Source organism: Microcaecilia unicolor, chromosome 2 (genome assembly GCF_901765095.1).
Source record: "Microcaecilia unicolor chromosome 2, aMicUni1.1, whole genome shotgun sequence".
NCBI lineage: Eukaryota > Metazoa > Chordata > Amphibia > Gymnophiona > Siphonopidae > Microcaecilia > Microcaecilia unicolor.
The window spans coordinates 381,245,878-381,267,580 of NC_044032.1; the positions used below are offsets into that span (position 1 = coordinate 381,245,878).

The following is a 21,703-nucleotide window of genomic DNA, read 5'->3' on the forward strand; positions in this document are numbered from 1 at the left end:
CCTTGCTGTGGCTAGTGGGGATCCCCAAGCCCTGCCAGCTGGGTATCTCTTCCGGGGCTGGCCGGAGCTGCCTTCCGCCGAGCTTGGCAGATGGGGGCAGCATCCTGGAGCCACTGACAACTAAGCATGTATGGGGTGCTGGCATCAGTGGCTCGAGGAGTTGCAACTGCCTGCTGGGCTTGGTGGGGAGGAGTTCTGGCCATCTCTGATGGAGGTCCCCAGCTGACGGAGATTGGGGATCTTCATCAGCTAAAGTATTTATATTTTGAGTTGGGAAGTGCTGGGGGAGAGGGGGGAGAGAGAAAATTTTGTGCCCACACACTTTGTGCTCAGGCCCACCCAAAATTGGTTGTCTGGCTACGCCACTGCTTTCAACCACCACCCACCCCTCTTTCAGTACAAACACCACCATAACTGTGGTACTGCAGTATAAAGGGAAACTGGCAGACTAGAGGGGCCTTGCAATTTTTATCTGACATCATATTCTATGCTTTTATGTTTCTTTGACACACAGAAAAAAAATTAAATCCACAAATTGATAACACAGTAATAAAAGAGCATTTATAAAAACTTATTGTTTCATATTATCTAATAATTGGTATATCATGGAACTTACATGGGGTTGTTAATGACCGTGTTAAGTGCATCCACCAAATCCTGGGCTTCGAAAGTGTTAAAATTCAAAACAACTGCCATCCCCTTTGCCTTCATGTGGGCCATGTTATCTGGCTGATCAAGAAACAATGGAATGCCAACCATAGGAATGCCATGATAAATAGCTTCATAGATCCCATTGGTTCCACCGTGTGCAATAAATGCTTTTGTCTTGGGATGACCTGGAATAGACAAGTATTGATGGGTGTGATATTAGAGGTCTAGGGATTAACAAGATAGCAAGGAACTCTTTTCTATTCATCAATCCAAATGAACTGCAACAATTAGCACATGGGTTTCTCTCAATTACTTTTGCCAAATTGGGAAGGGGAAAAAAGTTGGGCAACTGAGGTGTTTATATGCTAGACTTGAAAAAGAAAGAAGAATTCAGAATGAGCTGTGGGAAATGTTATGTTGGACCAGAATTAAGGGAAGTTGCCATCTAACAAGTTAGCATTACAAAGGTCAAGTGGAGAGCACTTCTACAACCGGGTGGATGGTAGAAGTCTATTCCATAAAGGAACATAGGTGGCTACTTTCCCTTATAGAATACTAGCCTAACTGGGTATATACATACACCTAACATTTAGGCATGAGCAGATAATGCAGAGCAGTCAATGCTAGGAATGGGATGTCATTTGCAACAACATGGGAAATCAAATGTCATTGCATGTCATTATATGAAAATGAGCAGAAAAACATGATGTGTTTTTTTTTTCCGCTTGCTGATAATAGTGAAGCATATTTTTAAAGCATGTAGATGTACAAAGTTACACAGGGGCTCATTTTCAAAGCACTTAGACTTACAAAGTTACAGGTGCACACTATTTGCAAAGAGAAGTGCATGCACGCATGAACCAATATGCATTAGGAAAGACTGCACCCTCTTGGCAAATTATATGCATGCTTTGCAAAACATATGCATTCTTGATTTCATAGCTCCCGTAATGAACAAATGCCTGGATAAGAATGAACAAAGCATTCCCAGAGACAGCATAGGAAAAGACATGACATGAAAATGTTCCACTTGGCCGTCCCTAGTTAATACCACCCAAGAAGTGTAGCTATCTGCATTGTGTTGTGCCACAAGGTTAATGCACTGTGAATTGAAGAAAGCATGTGACAAGTACTACTACTACTATTTAGCATTTCTATAGCGCTACAAGGCATACACAGCGCTGCACAAACGGAGGATCTCTAAGGAACAAGACGGGATTGTAGTTGGTATGGATGGGGAGATTGAATAGGTCATATGGTCTTTATCTGCAGTCATTTTCTCTGTTTCTATGTGAACACATTTTCACAACATTAACTACGTGGGAAATGCTGGAACACCCCAACAGTTACCATGAACATTTGCAGTTACCTTGCTCTAATTTTTTGCTATTACTGCACAATAATTGCAAAACATTACTGTACTTTGTTAAGATTGTTTTTATTTTTTTTTTTTATTTTTTATTTCTGTTGCTTTTTATGTTTTCCTTTAGTTTTTTTTTTTTTTTTGGGGGGGGGGGGGTTCAAGTTCCATTGGTTTTATCCATATTTTCTACATTCTACATATAAACCATATGGCTGTAGCGTCAGTGTGATTTTCTATATTGGGTGATATCATCCAACATTCAGATTTATACTATAAGACAGAAAGTATATGGTAATATAATACTTTCATTCTCATTTTCTCTGCTAAGCTTTTTGTCTCTTAAATTTTTCTTTATCTTCAGGTTTAGGTTTAGGTCTAATTAGACTTGTTATACTGTCCTTCCTGCAAGGCATAACAGAACGCTGTACAAGTGTGTTATTTGCAAAGATTTTATTTTGGAAACGGTCTAGAATTGTAAGATAAATAAATGCTCTTAGGCTCCATAAACTTTTTGATTGGTTTAATAACATTATTTCCAAACCTAGATACATCATGCAATTATCTTCATTCTTGGGATTACCTTATAGGCTTTGTTAATTGTCTGTTCTTTTTTTCGAACTTATATCTTTCACTTTATCTGCAGCTTTCCTTTAGAGATCATTATTAAAACAGTATTACCAGCCTAGCACATTGTTAATATTACACCTTCTAATTAAAGGTAAAGATAAAGGGTCATAGATTTGATATACGGCCTTCTTGTGGTGCAAAGTGGTTTACATTTTGGTAATTTCTTTGATCTCTTTTTAATGTCCAAGTGGAAAAATTCCAGTGAAAATTTGCTTCTTTGTGTGACTTCCCTTACAGGTTAAAGACATATCATTGGTCTTCAATACTGATAGCATTTGTTTATTCTAAACTTAAGTCTCTTATGATCCCAAGGACCTGAAATATTAAATGATTTTTTCCAATTTTGTGCCTAAGGGATAAAGAGGCAATTCTGCTAACAGGTCGCCAAAAGAAAGGTGTCTACTTTTTGTAGGTTGCAAGCCTATTCTTAGTATGCATGTGCATGTGTTTACACTAACATAAACTGACACTGGCACGCTGACATTTTTGTGTGTGCTCTTACACCAGGTCTATGGCTGGTGTAAATGTGAGTGTCTAAACGTGACATTTATTTGCATATATTACAATTCTAAGGGGCCCTTTTACTAAAGCTTAATGCATGCTATTAGCATTTAGGGTGCGCTAATGTCGTTAGTGTGTACTAAGCTTTAGTAAAAGGATCCTAAATGTAAGATTCTATATAAGGCACCTAAACAATCTGTGTGGAAAACATTTTCGTCTAAGCGTATTCTATAAGTGGCACCTAGATTTAGGCACGGTATATAGAATACACTTAGTTGGTAGCGCCTAAATCAACGCGCCTCATACACCAACAAAAACATGGCGTAAATCCTGGCATGTAGATGTAGGCACAGTGGGCCACATTCTATAACAATGCATGTAAAGTTTGAAAAGCTCATGAAATGCCTACAACCACGCCCCTTTTTGTCTGCGCACATTAGAATTTAGGCGCTCTGCATTACAGAATACGCTTAGCGATTTGTGCAAGTAAATTCTAATTATTCTCAATTAGTGCTCATTATTGCTCGTTAAGTGCTGTTAAGAATGCTGATTAGCTTGTTAAGCTAATTAAGTTAGGCACACTGTTATAGAATCTGCTTGGATTTTGGAGCGGAATCTGGGGGTAAGTGCATAAATGTCGGCTCCACTTATGCCCTGCTCATCCCCCTCCGCTATGATCTCCTCTCCTTATGCGCTGAGACACACAGTTCTATGGCAATATTTTATATACTTAAGCACACAAATGGCACAATTTAATATAAAGGCGTATTTTCAAAGCACTTAGAGTTACAAAGTTCTATAGTGACCTATGGAACTTTATAAGTCTAAGTGCTTTGAAAATGAGCCCCATACTAACATGGTACAAGCAATCTGTTACAGAGTAAGGGGGAAAATGTTTATAAGTCTTTTAACATCAGACTCCAAATATTCAACAAGATTATTGTACCCCTTGATAGGATTTAAGATTCCTTTCATTTATTTTACCAAAATTAAACTTTACTAGGGATATGTTTGCAGACAAATGTCTATATTGTTTTAGCAAGGTGAATGAAAAATGAAAATGATTAAGAAGTCATGCCTTACCGAGAAGATCGTTCTGGGGTAACCAGTCATAAAGCTTAGTGTTATGCCCTAATGTTTCTGGTGTTTTGCCACTGTATCTCCAAAGCACCTGAAATACAAAGTTATTAAAGTCAAGTGCACCCCTCTACAGTATAAGCTAAATGCACCAAACATGATGCAGGTGTCAAATATCAAAGAGTTAAATGATAAAATGGTAAGTCTTACTATTGAATATCTACTCTTGATCCACTTGCAGAGTCAGCTATGGTCCAACTGGCATGTGTCCCTGACTTCCTGGTTTCTGCTTCTGGATTTCCCTTCCCCATCATGCTATGCAACTCCCCACATTAGGGAGTACTGAGCTACCATTGATTAGCTAGAAGAGCACATGGCCACATCATGGAGTGATGTTGGGGGCTTTGAGGTTGAGAGGTGACTGCAGGTAGTTCAAGAGTAGGTGTTATTTAAGCAGTTAACCATTACATTTTCATCATTTCAATTGGTGGTTTTCAACCCAGTCCTCAGAGACCACCTATCCCACTGGGTTTTCAGGATATCCAATGAATATGCATGAGAAGCATTAGCATGCACTTCCTCCATTGCATGCAAATATCTTTCATGCATATTCATTATTGATATACTGATAACCCAACTGACTAGGTGGTCTCTGAGAACTGGGTTGAAAACCACTGATTTAAATAGTTAACTAAACTATTTTAAAAGGGGTAACTCTGTTAGTCTGGTGTAAGAGATCTGAAGTGGCAGTTGCCTCAATAAATTGGTTACTTTATAAGGTGTCACGAGGTTTTGAGGACCAGAGTCCACTTTGTCAGATGGTCTTTGAAAGCTCATGCCTCAATAAATTGGCATCTATAAGGTGCCACCTGCCTCTTTCAATGTTATTTACACAACTTTTACTAGGAAAGTGCGTTTGCTTACAAATAAACATCAATGATATCTGTCATGCCAACTGAAACATCATAAACCTCATAACAAAATGTCATAATGTTGTTGGTACCAATCGCACTGGCTAGTTTACTTGTATATTCACTGTGGGACCTCCAAATATATCATAATATTGCAACTTGTTCCCACCAACTGTTTCTTTTACCACCACAATTCATTTAGTATATACTAGTAAAAAAGGCCCGTTTCGGTTGGCAATGAAACGGGCGCTAGCAAGGTAATCCCCCACCCTCCCTCGCTATCTCGCTCTGTCTCCTCTGTGACCCATGCCTCCCTCCCTTCCTTCCTTCCGAGTTCCAGACCCCCTCCTTCCCTTCCAGTTCAAGGCCCCCTCACGCCCCTCCCACCGAGTTTCAGACTCGCCACCCCCCCGTCCTCGTTACTGACCTCTGGACCCGCCTGCTGCGACCCTCTCTACCCCCCCCCTTTCCGCCGAAAACCCTCCCCCGCCGCCATCGCATACCTGTGCTGATGGGGGACCCCAACCCCCGACAGCCGAAGTCCTCTTCTCGTCTGCGCCGGCGTTGTTTGCTGAATGGTGTGATCAAGTTTCTGTGCATGCGTCTGATGTCAGACGCACGCACAGAAACTTGATCAGATCATTCAGCATGCAACTCGGAGTTGGCTCGTGCTGCTATGTTGTGATTGGGCACTATCGTTGCTGACGCACCCGGAAGTGAGAGGCGTCGTTTCAGGAGATGGATACAGAAGCAAGAATGCCTCAAGGCTTATGTCCACGCAGTCAGAAAGGAATCTGCTCATGCTGCATCATGACAATAAAGAAGAAACATCACTTTGCACCATGCTGTATCATATTGAACCTCAGTATCCCATACCATAGTGGGAGTCAATATGCTGGATGACACCATGGTACCAGGCAGCCTCAGGATACACTAGGCTGAATTGCACAACTGCATGCTTTAATACACGACAGCATGCTGCATCCCAGGGCTTTTTTTTTTTTCAGTCAGTATGCACACTGGCATCTTTTTTTCCTGCCTTCCAAAAGTGTCCTATCCACCCCACTACATTTTTCACTCAAAATCTCCCACCAGCCAGCCTCAAAGCTGTGACCCTCAGATTCAATTTCAGAGGCAGCCACCTTCCAGGTAGAGCTATTCTGGGTCACATGGCTACATACACTGTACAGGCTGAAAAAAAAAAGCCCTGGTTACCCCCGCCTCCTAAAGTTGGGTGTGCATGAGTACTGGCATCTTTTTTTTCCCAGAAAACTTTGCTGCATTCTACTACAACTTCTTGCATCACACTGGTGTTCAGGACAATGCTTCACTGCAGCATGCTACAATGCATAGCCTTGTGTTAATCCACACAGCACTATGCTGCACCACAGTGCTCCTCACCGCATCACATCATGGTCGGAGGCAACACCACATTATCCCATGCCACACCTCACCACAACTCTCTGTTATGGCAGGCAACACCATACTGTTCACACTTCTTTCATTTTTGTGATACACAGCACCAATGCACTGAGCAGCCGCCCTTTCCAAACCTTTGATGTGTGTAAGAGATATAAAAGGAAAACAACAACAAAAATATCATTAGTGAATGGTTCTGCTGGACTTTCTTGTGCTTTTATTTGAGTAAATGTCTTTTAAGTGGTGCTTAGGAGTTACTTGAAGCCTGCAATGTTTTGTAGTGATGGTAATAGAGAGGGATTTGCTCAGTGGTGTGCTGGTAAATGTTAACAACAGGCTCTCTCCCCGGTCCACCTCTGTGCCCCTCGTCCACCTCTGCGCCCCCCTAAATTGCAGAGCTGGCTATAGCCAGGGAGAGAGCCTGGGGAGGGGGGGGGCAATGCATTACTCCAGGAAAAAAAATTTAAATCATCCCAGGTTCCAATCTAATTCATGTTTAATGTGGGATAAAATGCCATAAATAAGTAAATAAATATAAACTTTTAATGTTGAGCACCTGATTCTAAAAGTGGACATATTCCAAACACTATAATGAAAATAAAATGATTTTTTTCTACCTTTGTTGTCTGGTGACTTTGTTTTTCTGATCATGCTGGCCCAGTATCCGATTCTGCTGCTATCTGTCCTCTTAGCTCCATTTCCAGGGCTTCCTTTCCATTTATTTCTTTACTTTCCGCCTTTCTCCTTCATTTCTTGCCCTACATCTGTAAGTAAAAGCTGGGTCCTCCGCAGACTTGACTGTCCAGTGGATCCAGCTTCTGCCTATTTTCTTCATCCATGTGCAGTTTTTCTCCTCTCTTCCTTTTCTCTCATCGCATCTCATCTCCTTCCTCACTCTTCCCTCCCCTCCATCCATGTCCAGCATTTCTTCTCTCTCCCTTCCCTCTCCTCCATTCATGTCCAGCAACCCTCCTCTCCCCTGCCCTCCCCTCCACGATCCACCCATGTCCAGCAACCCTACTCTCCCCCTGCCCTCCCCTCCATCCTGTCCAGCAACCTTTCTCTTCCCCCGCCCTCCCCTCCATCCACCCATGTCTAGCAACTCTCCTCTCCTCCCCTGCCCTCCCCTCCATCCACCCATGTCCAGCAACTCTCCCCTCCCCTGCCCTCCATCCATCCATCCATATCAGCAATTCACTTCTCTCCCCTGCCCCCCTCTAGCCATCCATACCCAGCAATTCTCTTCTCTCCCCTGCCCCCCTCCAGCCACCCATACCCAAGGATTCTCGCTCCCCTGCCCTACCTCCATCCATCCATATCAGCAATTCTTTTCTCTCCCCTGCCCCCTCTAGCCATCCATACCCATCAATTCTCTTCTCTCCCCTTTCCCCCCTCCAGCCATCCATACCCATCGATTCTCTTCTCTCCCCTGCCCCTCCAGCCGCCCATGCCTAGAGATTCTCCTCGCTCCTCTGCCCCCCTCCAGCCACCCATACCCAGCGATTCTCTTCTCTTCCCTGCCCCCCCCTCCAGCCACCCATACCCAGCGATTCTCTTCTCTCCCATGCCCCTTCTCCAGCTAACCATACCCAGCGATTCTCTTCTCTCCCCTGCCCCCCTCCAGCCATCCATACCCAGCGATTCTCTTCTCTCCCCTGCCCCCTCCATCCATCCATATCCAGCAGCTGTTCTCTCTCCCCTGCCCTCCTGTCCCCTCCATGTCCAGCAATTTCTCCTCTCTCCCTGGGCCCTGCCTTCTCATCCATTTCCATCGATGGCTTTGATGTTCCTCTCTCCCCTGCCCTCCCGCTCCAATGTCCACCTGCCCGCCCTCTTCTCCCCCCAACATCTCTCTTTTGCTCCTGCCATCCTGGGGGGTTTAAATCGTTGATTTACCTCCGTCGCAGCAGCCGCAGTGAAAGCCCGTCTCTAGCCTTCCCTTCGTTTCCTGTCAGTGTCCCACCCTCATGGAAAGAGGAAATGATGTTAGAAGAAGGCGGGACACTGATGGGAATCAGTGGCATTCCTAGGGGGGCTGACACCCGGGGCGGATTGCCGATGCGCCCCGCCCCCCGGATGCAGCAAGACCCTCCCCCCGGCGAAAGAACCCCCCCCCCGGGTGCAGCGCGACCCCACCCCCGGCAAAGGTAACCTGTTCCGGGGCAGAAGGAGCATGGAAACGAAGAGCCGACAGGCACGCGGCACCCCCCCAGCGGCGTGCACCCGGGGCGGACCGCCCCCCCTTGTTACGCCACTGACGGGAACGAAGGGAAGACTAGAGACGGGCTTTCACTGCAGCTGCTGCGACGGAGGTAAATCAACGATTTAAACCCCCCAGAGCGGCGGGAGGTGAGGTAAGCATGGCTTGTGGTGGGTGCCCTCCTGCCATGCTTACCTCACTTACCGCCGGGTTGCGCCGCCCAGTGGTGTACCTAGGGTAGTTGACACCCAGGGCCGGTCATTCTTTAACACCCCCTCCAAAATCCAGTACTAGGCATACCGAGAATATAAAACACTCAGGACCTATAGAGCAATTCTACCATACCATAAGCAGTAATTTCTACGAGTCACACAAGGAAAAGGAAAGCATCTTAAACACTACAGTGAGCACTAGAACATCAATTCACCTATTGTAAAACGAAACCAGACAGAATAGTACAGATTGTCGATCCTGCACAGTCAATGCCAACTAAAAGCCATGTCTTTTTCATAAACACAGTCACAGATACACCCTAATCCACTATAGAATAAGTAATCATAAACTTTCTATTTAGACAAAAATTAAACTGAAACCCCAAGATGCTAGATTCTGCATACAATGCAACACCACAGAAACAGAAAATGTAAATTTGAAAAAACTAACAAATACCAATCACCTCTTTACAAATTAACAAATAGAAATAAAACAAAGATAGAAAATAAAATAATACCATTATTTTATGTCTGCCCTCCCTCTCACTCCCCCTTCCATCCAGGATCTGTCCCCTCTCTCTCTGCCCCCTCTTTTTGGCCCCAAGTTCCAAGCCCATTATTCACCTGCCCCTAGTTCCAGCCCCAGCCCACATCTCCCATCTGTCCCGCTTTTTCAGCCACCAGTTTCAGCCCCACTATCCCATCAGTCCCCAGTTTCAGCCCCAGCCCTTTTCTCCCACCAGTGCCGAGCTTCAGCCCCAGCCCCTATCTCCTTTTCAGCCCCCAGTCCCCACAGTTTCAGCCCCTGCCCCTTTTCAGCCCCCCAGTTCCAGTCCCCTTCATCCACATGCCTTGCATTAGGGCCCCCTTTTCAGCCCCAGACCCATTCTCTCACCTGCCCCAGGCATGGCCCCATTCTTCCTCCTGCCCTCTTCTCAGACCCTAGTTCCAGGCCCCTTCTCCCATCTGATCCCCCTCCCGACCCAGTCCCCTTCTTCCAACTGAGCCCCCCTCCCCGACCCATTCCCCACCTGCCTACCAGCTCCATGGACAGACGACCCTCTTCTCCTGCCACCCGGCACCTGACCCAGCCTTTAAAAAAAATCTGTGAAGCGACGGCGCAGCGCAGCATCTCGTGTATGTCTGCTGTGTGTGTAAAGGAAGCAAATTGCCTCGTCGGTCGGCCTTCCCTCACTGTGTCCCGCCTTCGGATGTCACTTCCTATTTCCGTGAGGGCGGGACACAGTGAGGGAAGGCCGGCCGATGAGGCGATTTGCTTCCTTTACACGCAGAGCAGACAGATGCGAGGCGCTGCGCCGCCGCTTCAGAGTTTTTCTTTAAAAGGCTGGGTCAGGTGCCGGGTGGCAGGAGAAGAGGGTCGTCTGACCACGGAGCTGGTAGGCAGGTGGGGACTGGGGTGCCGGGGGAGCACCCCCCCCACCTGCTGACACCAGGGGCAGACCGCCCCTACCGCCCTGCCCTTGGTAAGCCACTGGCACCGCCCCTGGGAGCCGGCTCGCCTGCCACAACAACCGGCTCACAAGAGCTTTAAAAATTTAACAGCCGGCTCCAGCACACCACTGGATTTGCTGGACTGTCCCATTGTGTGAAAGGGAGGGGAGCTGGGCTAATGCAATTGTTGTTTTTCACAAATAATAAAAAGTCCTGACTCTTCGGGTATGGTATCTGTACCAGCGGTGTAGCTATGGGTGGGCTGTGCCCCCCCATTCGTGCTTCAGGCCCACCCAGACTAGTGGCCCCCAAAACACCTCATTGGTGGTGCCTCAGTTCTCTCTCTCTCTCTCTGTTCTCCATTGCCCGCACAACATCTGCCCATCTTTCCCTGAACTTCCTGCCCCTCCCAGTCTACCTTCAAGCCATCACCTGCAGCAATTCCTGTAGGCAAGCTGAGCCAGCCCTACAGGCTTCCCTCTACCGCAATGTTTCCCAAGTCCAGTCCTGAAGTACCCCCTTGCCAGTCAGGTACTCAGGATATCCACAATGAACATGCATGAAGGACATTTGTATATAATGGAGGCAGTGTATGCAAATCAAATTCATGTGTATTCATTGTGGATATCCTGAAAACCTGACTGGCAAGGGGTATTCCAGGACTGGACTTGGGAAACACTGCTTTACCGCATCCCACCTTCGATGATGTCACTTTCTGTTTCTTCACTGGTGGGGATGTGGTAGAAGGAAACCTGCAGGGCCGGCACAGGTTGCCTAGAGGGATCGCTTCCAGCTTGGCTTGGAGGTAGACCAGGGAGGGGAAGTTTTCAGAGAGAGATGGGCAGAAGCCGGGCGGGGCGGGGGGGGGGGGGAGGATCAGTGTTGCCAGGTGGGCGGTTTTCCGCGCCCCGCCGCGGGAAATTTTTGCCCGCGGCGGGTTGCGGTTTTTTGGGCGGTTTTTTAGGCTTCCGGGCGGCTTTTTGGGCAGCTTTTTGATTTTTTTTCGGCCGCGGGGGGCGGGGTTAGTGACGTTTTTGGGCGGGGTTAGTGACGTTTTGGGCGGGGCCGATGACGTGGGAGGCGGGGCCGATGACGGGGAGGCGGGGCTGATGACGGGGAGGCGGGCCCGATGACGTGGGAGGCGGGGCTGATGACGGGGAGGCGGGCCCGATGACGTGGGAGGTGGGGCCGGTGATGGCGGGGGCGGGGCCGGTGACGCGGGGGTGGGGGTGTCAGGGGCGGGGTTTGTGTTTGGGCGGGTTTTGGGCTGGTTTCTGGCCCGGATTGGGCTGGAAAAAAAATTTCTACCTGGCAACCCTGGGGAGGATGACAGATGCGAAGCTGCAGGCAGAGGGTGAGAAAGATGACAATATTTGAGCAGGGGCAGAGGGGATGGATAGGAAGAAAAAAGGAGAGATGGGGCAGGGGCGGAGAGAAAGGTTAAAAAAATCTGTATGGGAAGGGCCCACCCAGGTTAACTCGGGGCTCACCCATAATGGCAGGTCTGGCTACGCTCCTGATCAGTACCATGATAATACAGTACATTTATAGCCATAGTTTTGTTATTTTGGGGTTTTTCTTTACAGCCTATATTGGATAATGGAAATATATAGAGGAATTCCACCCCTATCTTTGCAATCCTTGGTATCTGAATCAGAGAGAGGCCTGTTATGTTTACTGCTTCTCCTGATCAGACTTTAGTTAATAAAGGCCTTTGACTTTTAAGGAAGACTGGGCTTATGAGCATTCCTGTCCATGTTGTGCAACAGGGTTCACCATGCAGCCTTTTCTAGATGCTGAACTGTCTAATCAGATGACACAGTTCATTCAGGCCCACATGCTGAAAAGTAAACACAGGTGCTAGAGGCCATTAGCTTCAGACTAGTGCCTGTGTTTACTGGCTCAGTATGCTGCAAGACAGCTACCATAGGAAAGAACATGCGTGCTGACCATCAGCACAAGTAGCATGAAAATGCATGTAAAATAGGGGTCATTAGGTATGCACTCCGATGCTCATCCAACCTTGGACGACACAAGGGCGCCCATGGCGCGCCAAATCCAATGCCAGCTTGGAGCTGAGATTAGGATTAATAAGTACATAAGTATTGCCACACTGGGACAGACCAAAGGTCCATCAAGCCCAGTGGCCAATCCAGGTCACAAATACCTGGCGAGATCCCCAAAAAGTTCAATACATTTTATGCTGCTTATCCCAGAAATAAGCAGTGGATTTTACCCAAGTCCATTTTAGTAATGGTCTGTGGACTTTTCCTTTAGGAAGCTGTCTAAACCTTTTTTAAACCCCACTAAGCTAACCCCCTTTACCACATTCTCTGGCAACGAATTCCAGTGGGAGGAATGGGGAGAAAATGGCATGATTTTGATGCTCGCAAGAAACAAGTTATGGCTCATGGCAGAGTTTCTCTTTAGACTGTTAAGTGACTTCCTCCTACAGAGGATTGTGTTTTTTTTTATTTTTTTTTTTATTTATTCAATTTAATCATTACATTTATGTCTCAAACATAATATGGAATTAAAGAAATATACAAGATTGAACTAAACAATCAGGCAAAATATAAATTTTGTTAGTCCACATTTAAATGATCCAAGAACTAGGGACTCAAACAAAAATGGTATAGCTGAAGCGGTTTCCCGCTTCAGTCTACTCAAATGCAGAAAACATTTTGCAAACAGGAAGGGCAAGAAATCAAGTCGGGGCAGCCGATAAAGCATACAATCCAAACAAACAGTACATTACTCTTTACTAACAATAAATTCTGCAAGTTTATCTGGATCAAAGAAAATATAATTAGTAGATTCCAACGAAATATAGCATTTACAAGGAAATTTAAGTATAAAGGTCCCACCTAATTGTAGGACCCTTACTTTCAATAATAAAAAAGCTTTTCTTCTTCTCTGCGTCTCTCGAGAGAGATGAGGGAAAACTTGAATTTTTGAACCAAGAAAAGGTGTAGAGATGTGGCGAAAAAATAATCTGAATATGTTATTACGGTCCAGTTCTAATGCAAACGACACCAACAGTGTCCTCTCCGTAATAACTTCCATTGAGCTTTCCAAGAACTGTGTCAAATTCAAATCAGATTGAGGAGGTTGTAAATTTCCAATTCCAGCCCCAGAGATGTATACGTAGCACTCTAGTTAGAGGGGGAAAAGCTTCCGGGGGGAGCCCCAGAACTTCAGTAAAGTATTTTTCAGCATTTCTTTGGCTGGAATCAAAGGAGATTTAGGAAAATTCAAAAACCTGAGATTGTTCCTCCTTAACTGATTTTCCATATAGTCTATCTTCTTCCTTTGAACAGTGTTATCCTTAATAACTGCCGAAATAGAGTTTTTAATGGAATTTACCTCGGTTTCAAAAAGATCCATCCTATTCATCTGTTCAGTAACCTTACCTGAAAGCTCTGAATGAGCCTGAGACAGCTTCCCCACGTCACCTCGCAAAGTTCCTGCCACTTGGAGTAACGTGCTGTTTAATCCTTGGATCGCTTCCCAAATGGAATCCATTGTGATAACCGATAGTCTCACAAGTTCCCGGACACTGACGGAGGGCTCGCTCAGTTGTCGCTCGGGGAAAGAAGCTTGCAGCATCAAGCCCACTTGCGAGGATGTTTCCAACGGAGACGAGGTCGCTATGGGGTCTCCACTACTATCCGCAGGGACTCCACTTCCGGAAGCCCCCGTCGGTTGCCTCTCCATAGCTAACAACTCCCCTCCGGGTCTCTGGGGCGTTATCATCGGAGGGGGACTCAACGTCACTCCCTCTACGCTGAGGTCCGAAGAATCCCTCGGACCCCTCGAAGCACCGACTTGAGTTCTCTGCAACAGCAGTCCCGCTTCCTCTAACGTCGTCTGTCGGGTGGTAAGGGAGTTCACCCGTCCCGTGGAGCGAGGTAAGCTGGGTTTACCCTTTCTCTTCCCCATAGGCAACTAGGGGAGATTCCCACACACAACTTCGGAGTTGAAGGGCAGGAACTGCTGTTCATGCGTCCTTCCTTAACGCCATCTTGGATCGGCAAGCAGAGGATTGTGTTTTAAAAGGAATGTTGGTGGCTGGCAGACCATGTTTCCCTCTACTAAAATTTCCTATACAGAAGCTTTCCAAATTTTTGCATGTTTAAGGGCATTGGGGAAGGTCACTTTGAATGATCGAGGGGTTCACAGTTGTTTACCTGGTAGAAGACAGTAAAAATATGTAAAGGTCTACCGACCCTGAAGAGTCCCAGGAGATTAGACAAAGGAAGTGACAGTGCTTTAAATATTTATTTATTTATATTACAACAAACTAGATCAGAGTCGGATCAGAAATGCTGAGACTCAGAAGTCTGCACAGGCTCCTGCTCCCCCATGATGTCAAACTCTTGAGCTCATGCACCACACAAGCCTTCCTCAAATCTACCCGATGCTCAACACGAACAGCGCTCTTATTTTTGCATATGATTAGCGTTGAGCATCAGGGAGTACTTTTGCTGTGCTGTTCTGGTGGTAATTTTACGGCTCTGTTCCATACAGTGCCGGAATTTTGATTATCAACCTGTCAGTCTTTTATGGTGAATATGTACCTACTGTAGGTAATACTGCAAAAGGTGTGAATCTTCTTAAAATATGCATAAAATATCTAAATTCTTTTAGAAAATATAAGTATTATTTCTTGATTTATTAATTTTTTATTTCTACCATTTATAAATCACAATCCATGTAATACACTTTATTATATAATTAATACCACGTGCCTGTCAGAAATGGCAACTGGAGGGAAGGAAGAAAACCTCCTGCATGCCAAGGGGTGGCTTAGGGTGACAGAAACAGGAAATAGGAGCAGTGGGGGGGGGGGGGGGGGTGCAGGGAGGGAGACAGGAACAGTGTCACAGAAGAGGTGGGGTGCAGGGAGACAAACAGGAGCAGTGGGAGGGGCAGGGACAGACAGGAGAACTTGGTGAGGACAAGATAGAGACAGGGGCAATGCTAGGTGGAGGTAGAGACAAGTTGGAAGGTGTATGTGTGTGTGTGGGGGGGGGGGGGGGGGGGGGAGGTGAGGGTAAGGTTGCCAACTGGCCAGTTTTAAGCCGGCCTGGCCGGTTTTGCAAAGGCCAGGCCGGCTGCTGGCAGAACCCTAAAATGGCAACCAGAAAGCTGTTTTTTTTGGCTGGTCCAGGGTCTCTGCCTTGTGGTCCCCTTCCATGGGTCCAGTAGCCCTCCCTTCCTCCATTCTCTCCCACCTCCAGCTCCAACTGCCTCTGTCCCGGTCCTACATAACCATTAGGTTGCAGGCAGTGCTAAAGATCCGCTGCTTCCAGCTGCCCTGGTGCTTCTCTCTGTTTGGTCCTGCACGCAGGAAATTGCATAAAAAAGGGCAGGACCAAACAGAGAGAAGCACAAGTGCATCCAGAAGCAATGCATTTTTAGCTCTGCCTGCATCTTGATGGTTTTACAGGACTGGAAGAGAGGCAGGAGTGCCACTGTAGCCGAAAGTGGGAGGGAATGGAGGAGAGGGACAGCTGCCAGACCCAGGGGATATTGGTGGGGTAGGGAGGTGGGATGGGTGAGAAGGAGAGAAGCCAGACACTTGAAGGAGGGGCGATGCCAGATCCACGGGCATGGGGTGAGGGAGAGAGGCCAGACCCCCCCTTGGAGGGGGGGGGGGGGTAAAGATACCAGACCCCCCCCCTCCTTAGGGGGGAGTAAAGATACCAGCCCAGGAGGTGAGGGGAGGGAGGAAGAAAGAGGGCGAGATGCTAGAATTGGGGATGGGGGGAATGGAGGGAAGAGAGTGAGAGACCAGACTGTAGAGGGGGAGAGGTGCTGGACTACTGGACCATGGTGGGGGAAGTGGGGAAAAAGAAGAGACAGAGAGAGACCATACGGGGGAGGGGGGAGCTGGACCAACAGAGGGAAGAAGGGAGGTAAAGAAAAAGAGAGAAAGATCCTGGATTGCAAGGGTGGACAAGGGAGAGAGAGGGAGAGATCCTGGCTGCAGGGTGGGGGTGTTTTAGGGGGGGAGGAGAGAGGGGATGGGACAGGGACTTAGAGAAAAGATGCTAGAGATGGAGAGAGCCTAGGGACAGGGTCGCAGAGGTGAACTGCTAGACATGGGGTGATGGATAAGGACACTGAGAAGGCATATGTGGAATATGGGAGGAGAAATGTGTGAGGACATAGAGGATAGGATGGATAATGGGCATAGAGGAGAGACTGGTGATGGACATGGAGCGAGAAGACATGTTAAATGGACAAAGGCCCTTGCAAGAGAATTAGGGGGAAAATAGAGAAAAGCAGAAAAGAGACACTGGGACTAAAGCAAATAGAGAAAGAAAATGCTCATATAACAGGGATAAAAATGTATACTTTATTCTGAATTTAGTAATTGGAATGTGCAGCTGTAGCAAATCTTCTTCTCTGACTAATGGTTAGTGCTTTGTTCCTGACAACGTGGGTTAGATTCCCATTGCAGCTCCTTGTGACCTTGCGAAAGTCACTTAACCCTCCTTTGCCCTAGGTATAAAAACTTGTGGTGAGCCCTCTAGGGACAGAGAAAGTACCTGCATATAATGTGTACAGCACTGCATACATCTAGTAGCGCTATAGAAATGATTAGTAGTATTTCTCTACTATTGCTATTCATGCATAGTCTGATTTCCTGAGGCTTGCAGCTCAGTTTTTTGCTTTCATATCTCTATTACTGATGTGTGGTCCCTTGTTTTAGACTTGTTGAGGGTCTGTTGTGTTTTGTTGAATGACCAAGGTTCAGTATTCTGTTAGGTTGTATTTTCGGTGACATATTCTGCTTGTGTTTAGTTTCTAGGTTGGAAACTGTAGAAGTCTGATTTTCCAGTAGGGACTATACTGGTATTCTAGGGTGCTGCCTTTTCATAGAGTCCTGGACATTAGTGCTACTTTATTATGCCAGGTTTTCTATATATGTGAAATGTGTTTGTTTTTTGCAGGGTTTGGTTACTAGAGCTCCGTTTCTCTTATGTCAAGTCATAGAACTTACATACAGTTTTTTCTTCTGAGATGGCAACCTTAGTGCGGACAGCGGGGGAAAAGGTTACAACAGTGAGTGTGGCAAGGAACTAGGGATGGGGCAAAGGACTAGGGGTGGGGCATGGGACGGGGCAAGGTAGGGGCATGAGGGCAGGGCAGATGTCAGATTTTTCATTGGCAAAAAGTTGGCAACCCTAGGTGAGGGGACAGAGGAAAGAGTTAGTGAAAAACTGGGGAATAAGAGGTAGGAGAATGAGAAGGCCAGGGTAAGGGAAAGAGATGGAAAGATGTAGGTAGATGCAGTAACAAGAGAGAGATACTGGATAACATGAATGTAGGTGCAGTTTATAGAATACGTCTAAATCTAGGAGTAGTTTATAGAATATGCCCAACATCTGTTTTCTGCGACTATATTTAGTCGCATATATTTACACCAATGAAAACCTGGTGTAAATGCCGATGCCTCAATTACATGTGGAACGGGCATATTCTATAACAGTGCGTGTAAATTCTAGGAACGCCCATGATCTGTTCATAGACACGCCTTCTTTACAGATGTAGAATACGCTTAGGCATTTGTGCGCATACATTCTAATTAATGCCAATTAGTTTAATAATTGCTTGTTAAGTACAATTGTCGGTGCTGATTGACATGTTAAGCTAATTAAGTTGCGCGTGGAAACCCAGAATACGTCCGGATTTGCGCGCGCAACTCAAGTCACACTAAACAGAATCCAGGGGATTGTGTAATGCTATTACTTTGGCCTTAGTCAAATTCAGCCTTAAAACCCTCCCTTTTGTAGCTGATTTTAAATCTTAATCCTATTTTCTAGATCATTTTCTAGCTGGTTTCAACCATTTTCTTAGTAATTAAAATTTCCAAAGTTTATTAGTTGTCCTGTATCTTCGCTTTGACTAGATTGTATTTGCAAAGTGCTGCATACATCTAGTAGAGCTATAGAAATGATAAGCAACAGCAGCTCTAGTGGCAAGGGCTTATGCGACATGTAAGTGCTTTGTTTGAGAACATATACTTTTGTTGTGACTATTGGTAATGTGTATAAGAATTCCCTCAAAAAGTGTGTGCTAGCTGTTTTTTATTTTAGCAAGGAGAAATATAGCCAAATGCATTCATCCTCAAGGCCCTATTAGTACATTGGTCACAGTGTGTAGATCGTTCTTGATCTTCTTGCTGTGCTGTGCTGCTGTGCTGATTCCCTTGACTGGGTAGGACAGTCCCCTTCTTCAACTGGACACCATCCACTACTTGGAATCCACCCACTATCCTAACTCTTAGGGCCAGATGCACTAAACTAAACGAGCCTTTAACGACCCTTTAACGAACAAGTTTTTAACCGTGGTATGCACTAAAGGCCATTTTCCGACGACAGTAGCAGCTAACGAAAACGGAATGCAGATGAGCAATTCGTGTAGAAACCCTATTGTAACGAGATGTACTAACCTTTTCCGATTGCCTTAACGCAGGAAAAACGCCGGGAAACCTAACAAAATCTAACGAGAGGTCTGTACCTCTCGTTGGGGCTGTGTGGGCTTGGAAAAATTATTAATGTAAAAAACAAACAAACCTGGAGCCAATCCCAGCGCATTAGCTGAGCTAAACGTGCTGTGATTGGCTCAGCCGAGTGAAGCATGGGCCAAAAGGGCGTTGTATTACTCCGAGGTTGAATTATTTGTCCGAAAAAGAGCCTGCAGCATCGGAGCCTGTCTGATTTTTTAAAATAAAGCTTCTTAAAGAAAAACGTGAATCCTTTTCCATGATACATTGAATGTGTGGTCAGAAGCTGCCAGGAGGTCCTGTCATAAGCACGTCTATGTAGTACGTGCATATCGACGTGCTATATAAGCGTGGTTACGCATGTGTGCACATTTGTCGGAGAAGTCATGGCTGCACGAGGGAGAAATCTGGACGTGCTGTGGTTAGCACAGCTGTTTACTATAAATGAGAAGCGTCTTTTCCCCCTTCCAGGGAAAAGACACAACATCACACGCATGGATGAGGGGTGGAAAGTTCTACAACGCTTATTTAATAAGCGTTCGTCATACCCCAGATCCATAAGTATTGGCAGTATATAGGGACGTTTGTATGTGCGTGTACAAAAAAGGTGTTTTCTAGAACGTGGGTACAGCTAATGAGCATGACAGTGCATCATATCACGTGAATCATTGCATGACAGTGCATGACAGTGCATCATTGCTTTTTTATATTTATTTCTTTTCATCTGATCGCCCTTCTTCTTGTTTAACAGGTTGAGGAGCTGAAAAAACGGGCGCGGGCCTTGAGGAAGGACCACTCAGAATGGCTCCAGGAGGTCAAGTCTAACCTTGACAACAGCCCAGGTATTTGTTGATTTCACATGAGTCTGCCACATGAGATTTGATAATGCCCTCGGGGTATTATCTGATAACTGATATTTGTTTCTGCAGAAATGTCATCTTCTGAGGCAGAGGATGATGATGATGATGAAGGCAATGGGGGGTCCCTGGCTGGTGTTGCTCCCCCCCCGCCCTTCCGGTCCTACCCCTGGTCCCCACCTCTTGCCTTATGCCCTTGTCCGTCCCGGCCCCTCCTCTGGTCCCCCCCCCCACACGAAAGAGATCCCGCCATACCCCAGTAATGCGGCTCCCTGCACCAAGACACGGCCCTTTCCACCTTTCCTCTCCTCCTCCCTGAGCACACTTGAGCCCCCCTGCCTCCCCCCCCCCAGCCGCACAGTCCCATCAGCCCTCCTGTTTCCCCTGCATCCCCCCAGCCACGCCCTCCTGTTTCCCCTGCATCCCCCCCAGCCGCACAGTCCCACCAGCCCTCCTGTTTCCCCTGCATCCCTCCCCCAGCCGCACAGTCCCATCAGCCCTCCTCTCCCCCCTGCTTCCCCCCCCACAGATGCCCAGCCTCTCCCCTGCTATACCCTCCCACTCCTCCCCTCACGAAGTCACCAGCTTTCTAACAGTCCTTTTGTCTTTACTGGCAGGTGCCGTGGTGGACCTCACAAGGGAGGATATTGAAGACATCCCCTCTCATCCCCCTGCTACCCTTGACCGCAGTGTCTCCCCCATTCCCCCTGCTCCCACCCTTGCCAGATTCACCTCCCCTATCCCTCCCACTCCTACCCTAGACCGTTGTACCTCTCCCATTCCTCCTGCTCCCACCCACACCCGATCCACCTCCCCTATCCCTCCCACCCTTATGGACCGCGCCTCGTCTCCCATCCCTCTTGCCCGTTCCAGCCTGTCCCCCGAGGAGCTGCAGATGCTGGCCGAGAACATGCACTTGGGAGGACAGGCACTGGAGGACCTTTCCCAGTGCTCCTGTATCTGTCCTCCCAAGTACAGCGTCCTTGATGCCATCTCCTCCCCCTTTCCCCCCTATCCAACCCCTCTTCAATACCGTGCAATATATCTGCCCCCCCCCCGTATATAGTCCCCTTCCCCCAATATATTTTTGTAGATAATCGTTATATATTTTTATACATTTATAAAGTTATCTGTTATCATTTTTCTGTGTGTTCTAGTGGTGTGATTTCCAAACTGGTTGTGTGGGGGGTGGGACAGAAATAATAGGAACTGTAGTACAGGGGTGGGTGAAAGAGGAGGTATATCAAGGGGTCCTCCTACAAAGCAGCACTGAAGTGAACCACTTACAGTGTGGCCATTTCTGGAGGGAGCACTGAACGCCACCCAGGAGGAGAGGAGGAATAAGAAGGAGGTGGAGGACGACGAAGAAGAGGGTAGAGATGGAGGAGATTTGAGGCTGCAGCTGCCCTCCTAACCCAACATCTCCTGCCTTTTTATATATCATTGTACATCTACTAACTTTTTTAGTGGTAAAGACTATTCTATGTGTTCATGTGGTGTAATTTTTCAAAGAGGTGGTGACAGGCATTGGACAGAAAAACTTTAAACTGTAGTATAACTAATGAAATGTTGATGGAAAGGGAGGGGGCCCCGCGAAGCAACGTGCTGGGTGGAAGGGAGAACACAGACAAAGCTTCTAATTCATGATCCAGGTATTCACGCATTGCCTGTATATGTGCGTGTATATATGACGTATATATTGTGCGCCATCAACGAGCGCCGCACTACTGTGTGTGCTATCGCATTTGTCTTGCACGTGACACAGACAAGCGAATCCGCTTCTATTTTCACAATCCAGGTATTCCCTGGTTGGCTGCGTATTTGCTCATAAATATGACGTACATATTGTGCGTTATAAACAAACGCCGCTCCTCGTGTTTGCCTTGCTCGTGAATTGATACAACAAGGTAATGGA

The 21,703-nt window shown here is 46.7% G+C and overlaps 1 protein-coding gene across 6 annotated transcripts in view; it reads right to left on the reverse strand.

The window, feature by feature from the left end:
• The window catches only part of LOC115461021 (UDP-glucuronosyltransferase 2A1-like), a 100,939-nt gene that overhangs the window by 20,029 nt on the left and 59,207 nt on the right, over nt 1-21,703 (reverse strand). For all 6 annotated transcript variants that reach the window (XM_030190535.1, XM_030190534.1, XM_030190532.1 and 3 more), the window contains 2 exons: nt 4,226-4,313; nt 617-836 (listed from right to left, as the gene is read on the reverse strand). In XM_030190535.1, coding sequence (XP_030046395.1) covers nt 617-836; nt 4,226-4,313 — 308 coding nt within the window. The remainder of the gene's footprint in view (nt 1-616; nt 837-4,225; nt 4,314-21,703) is intronic.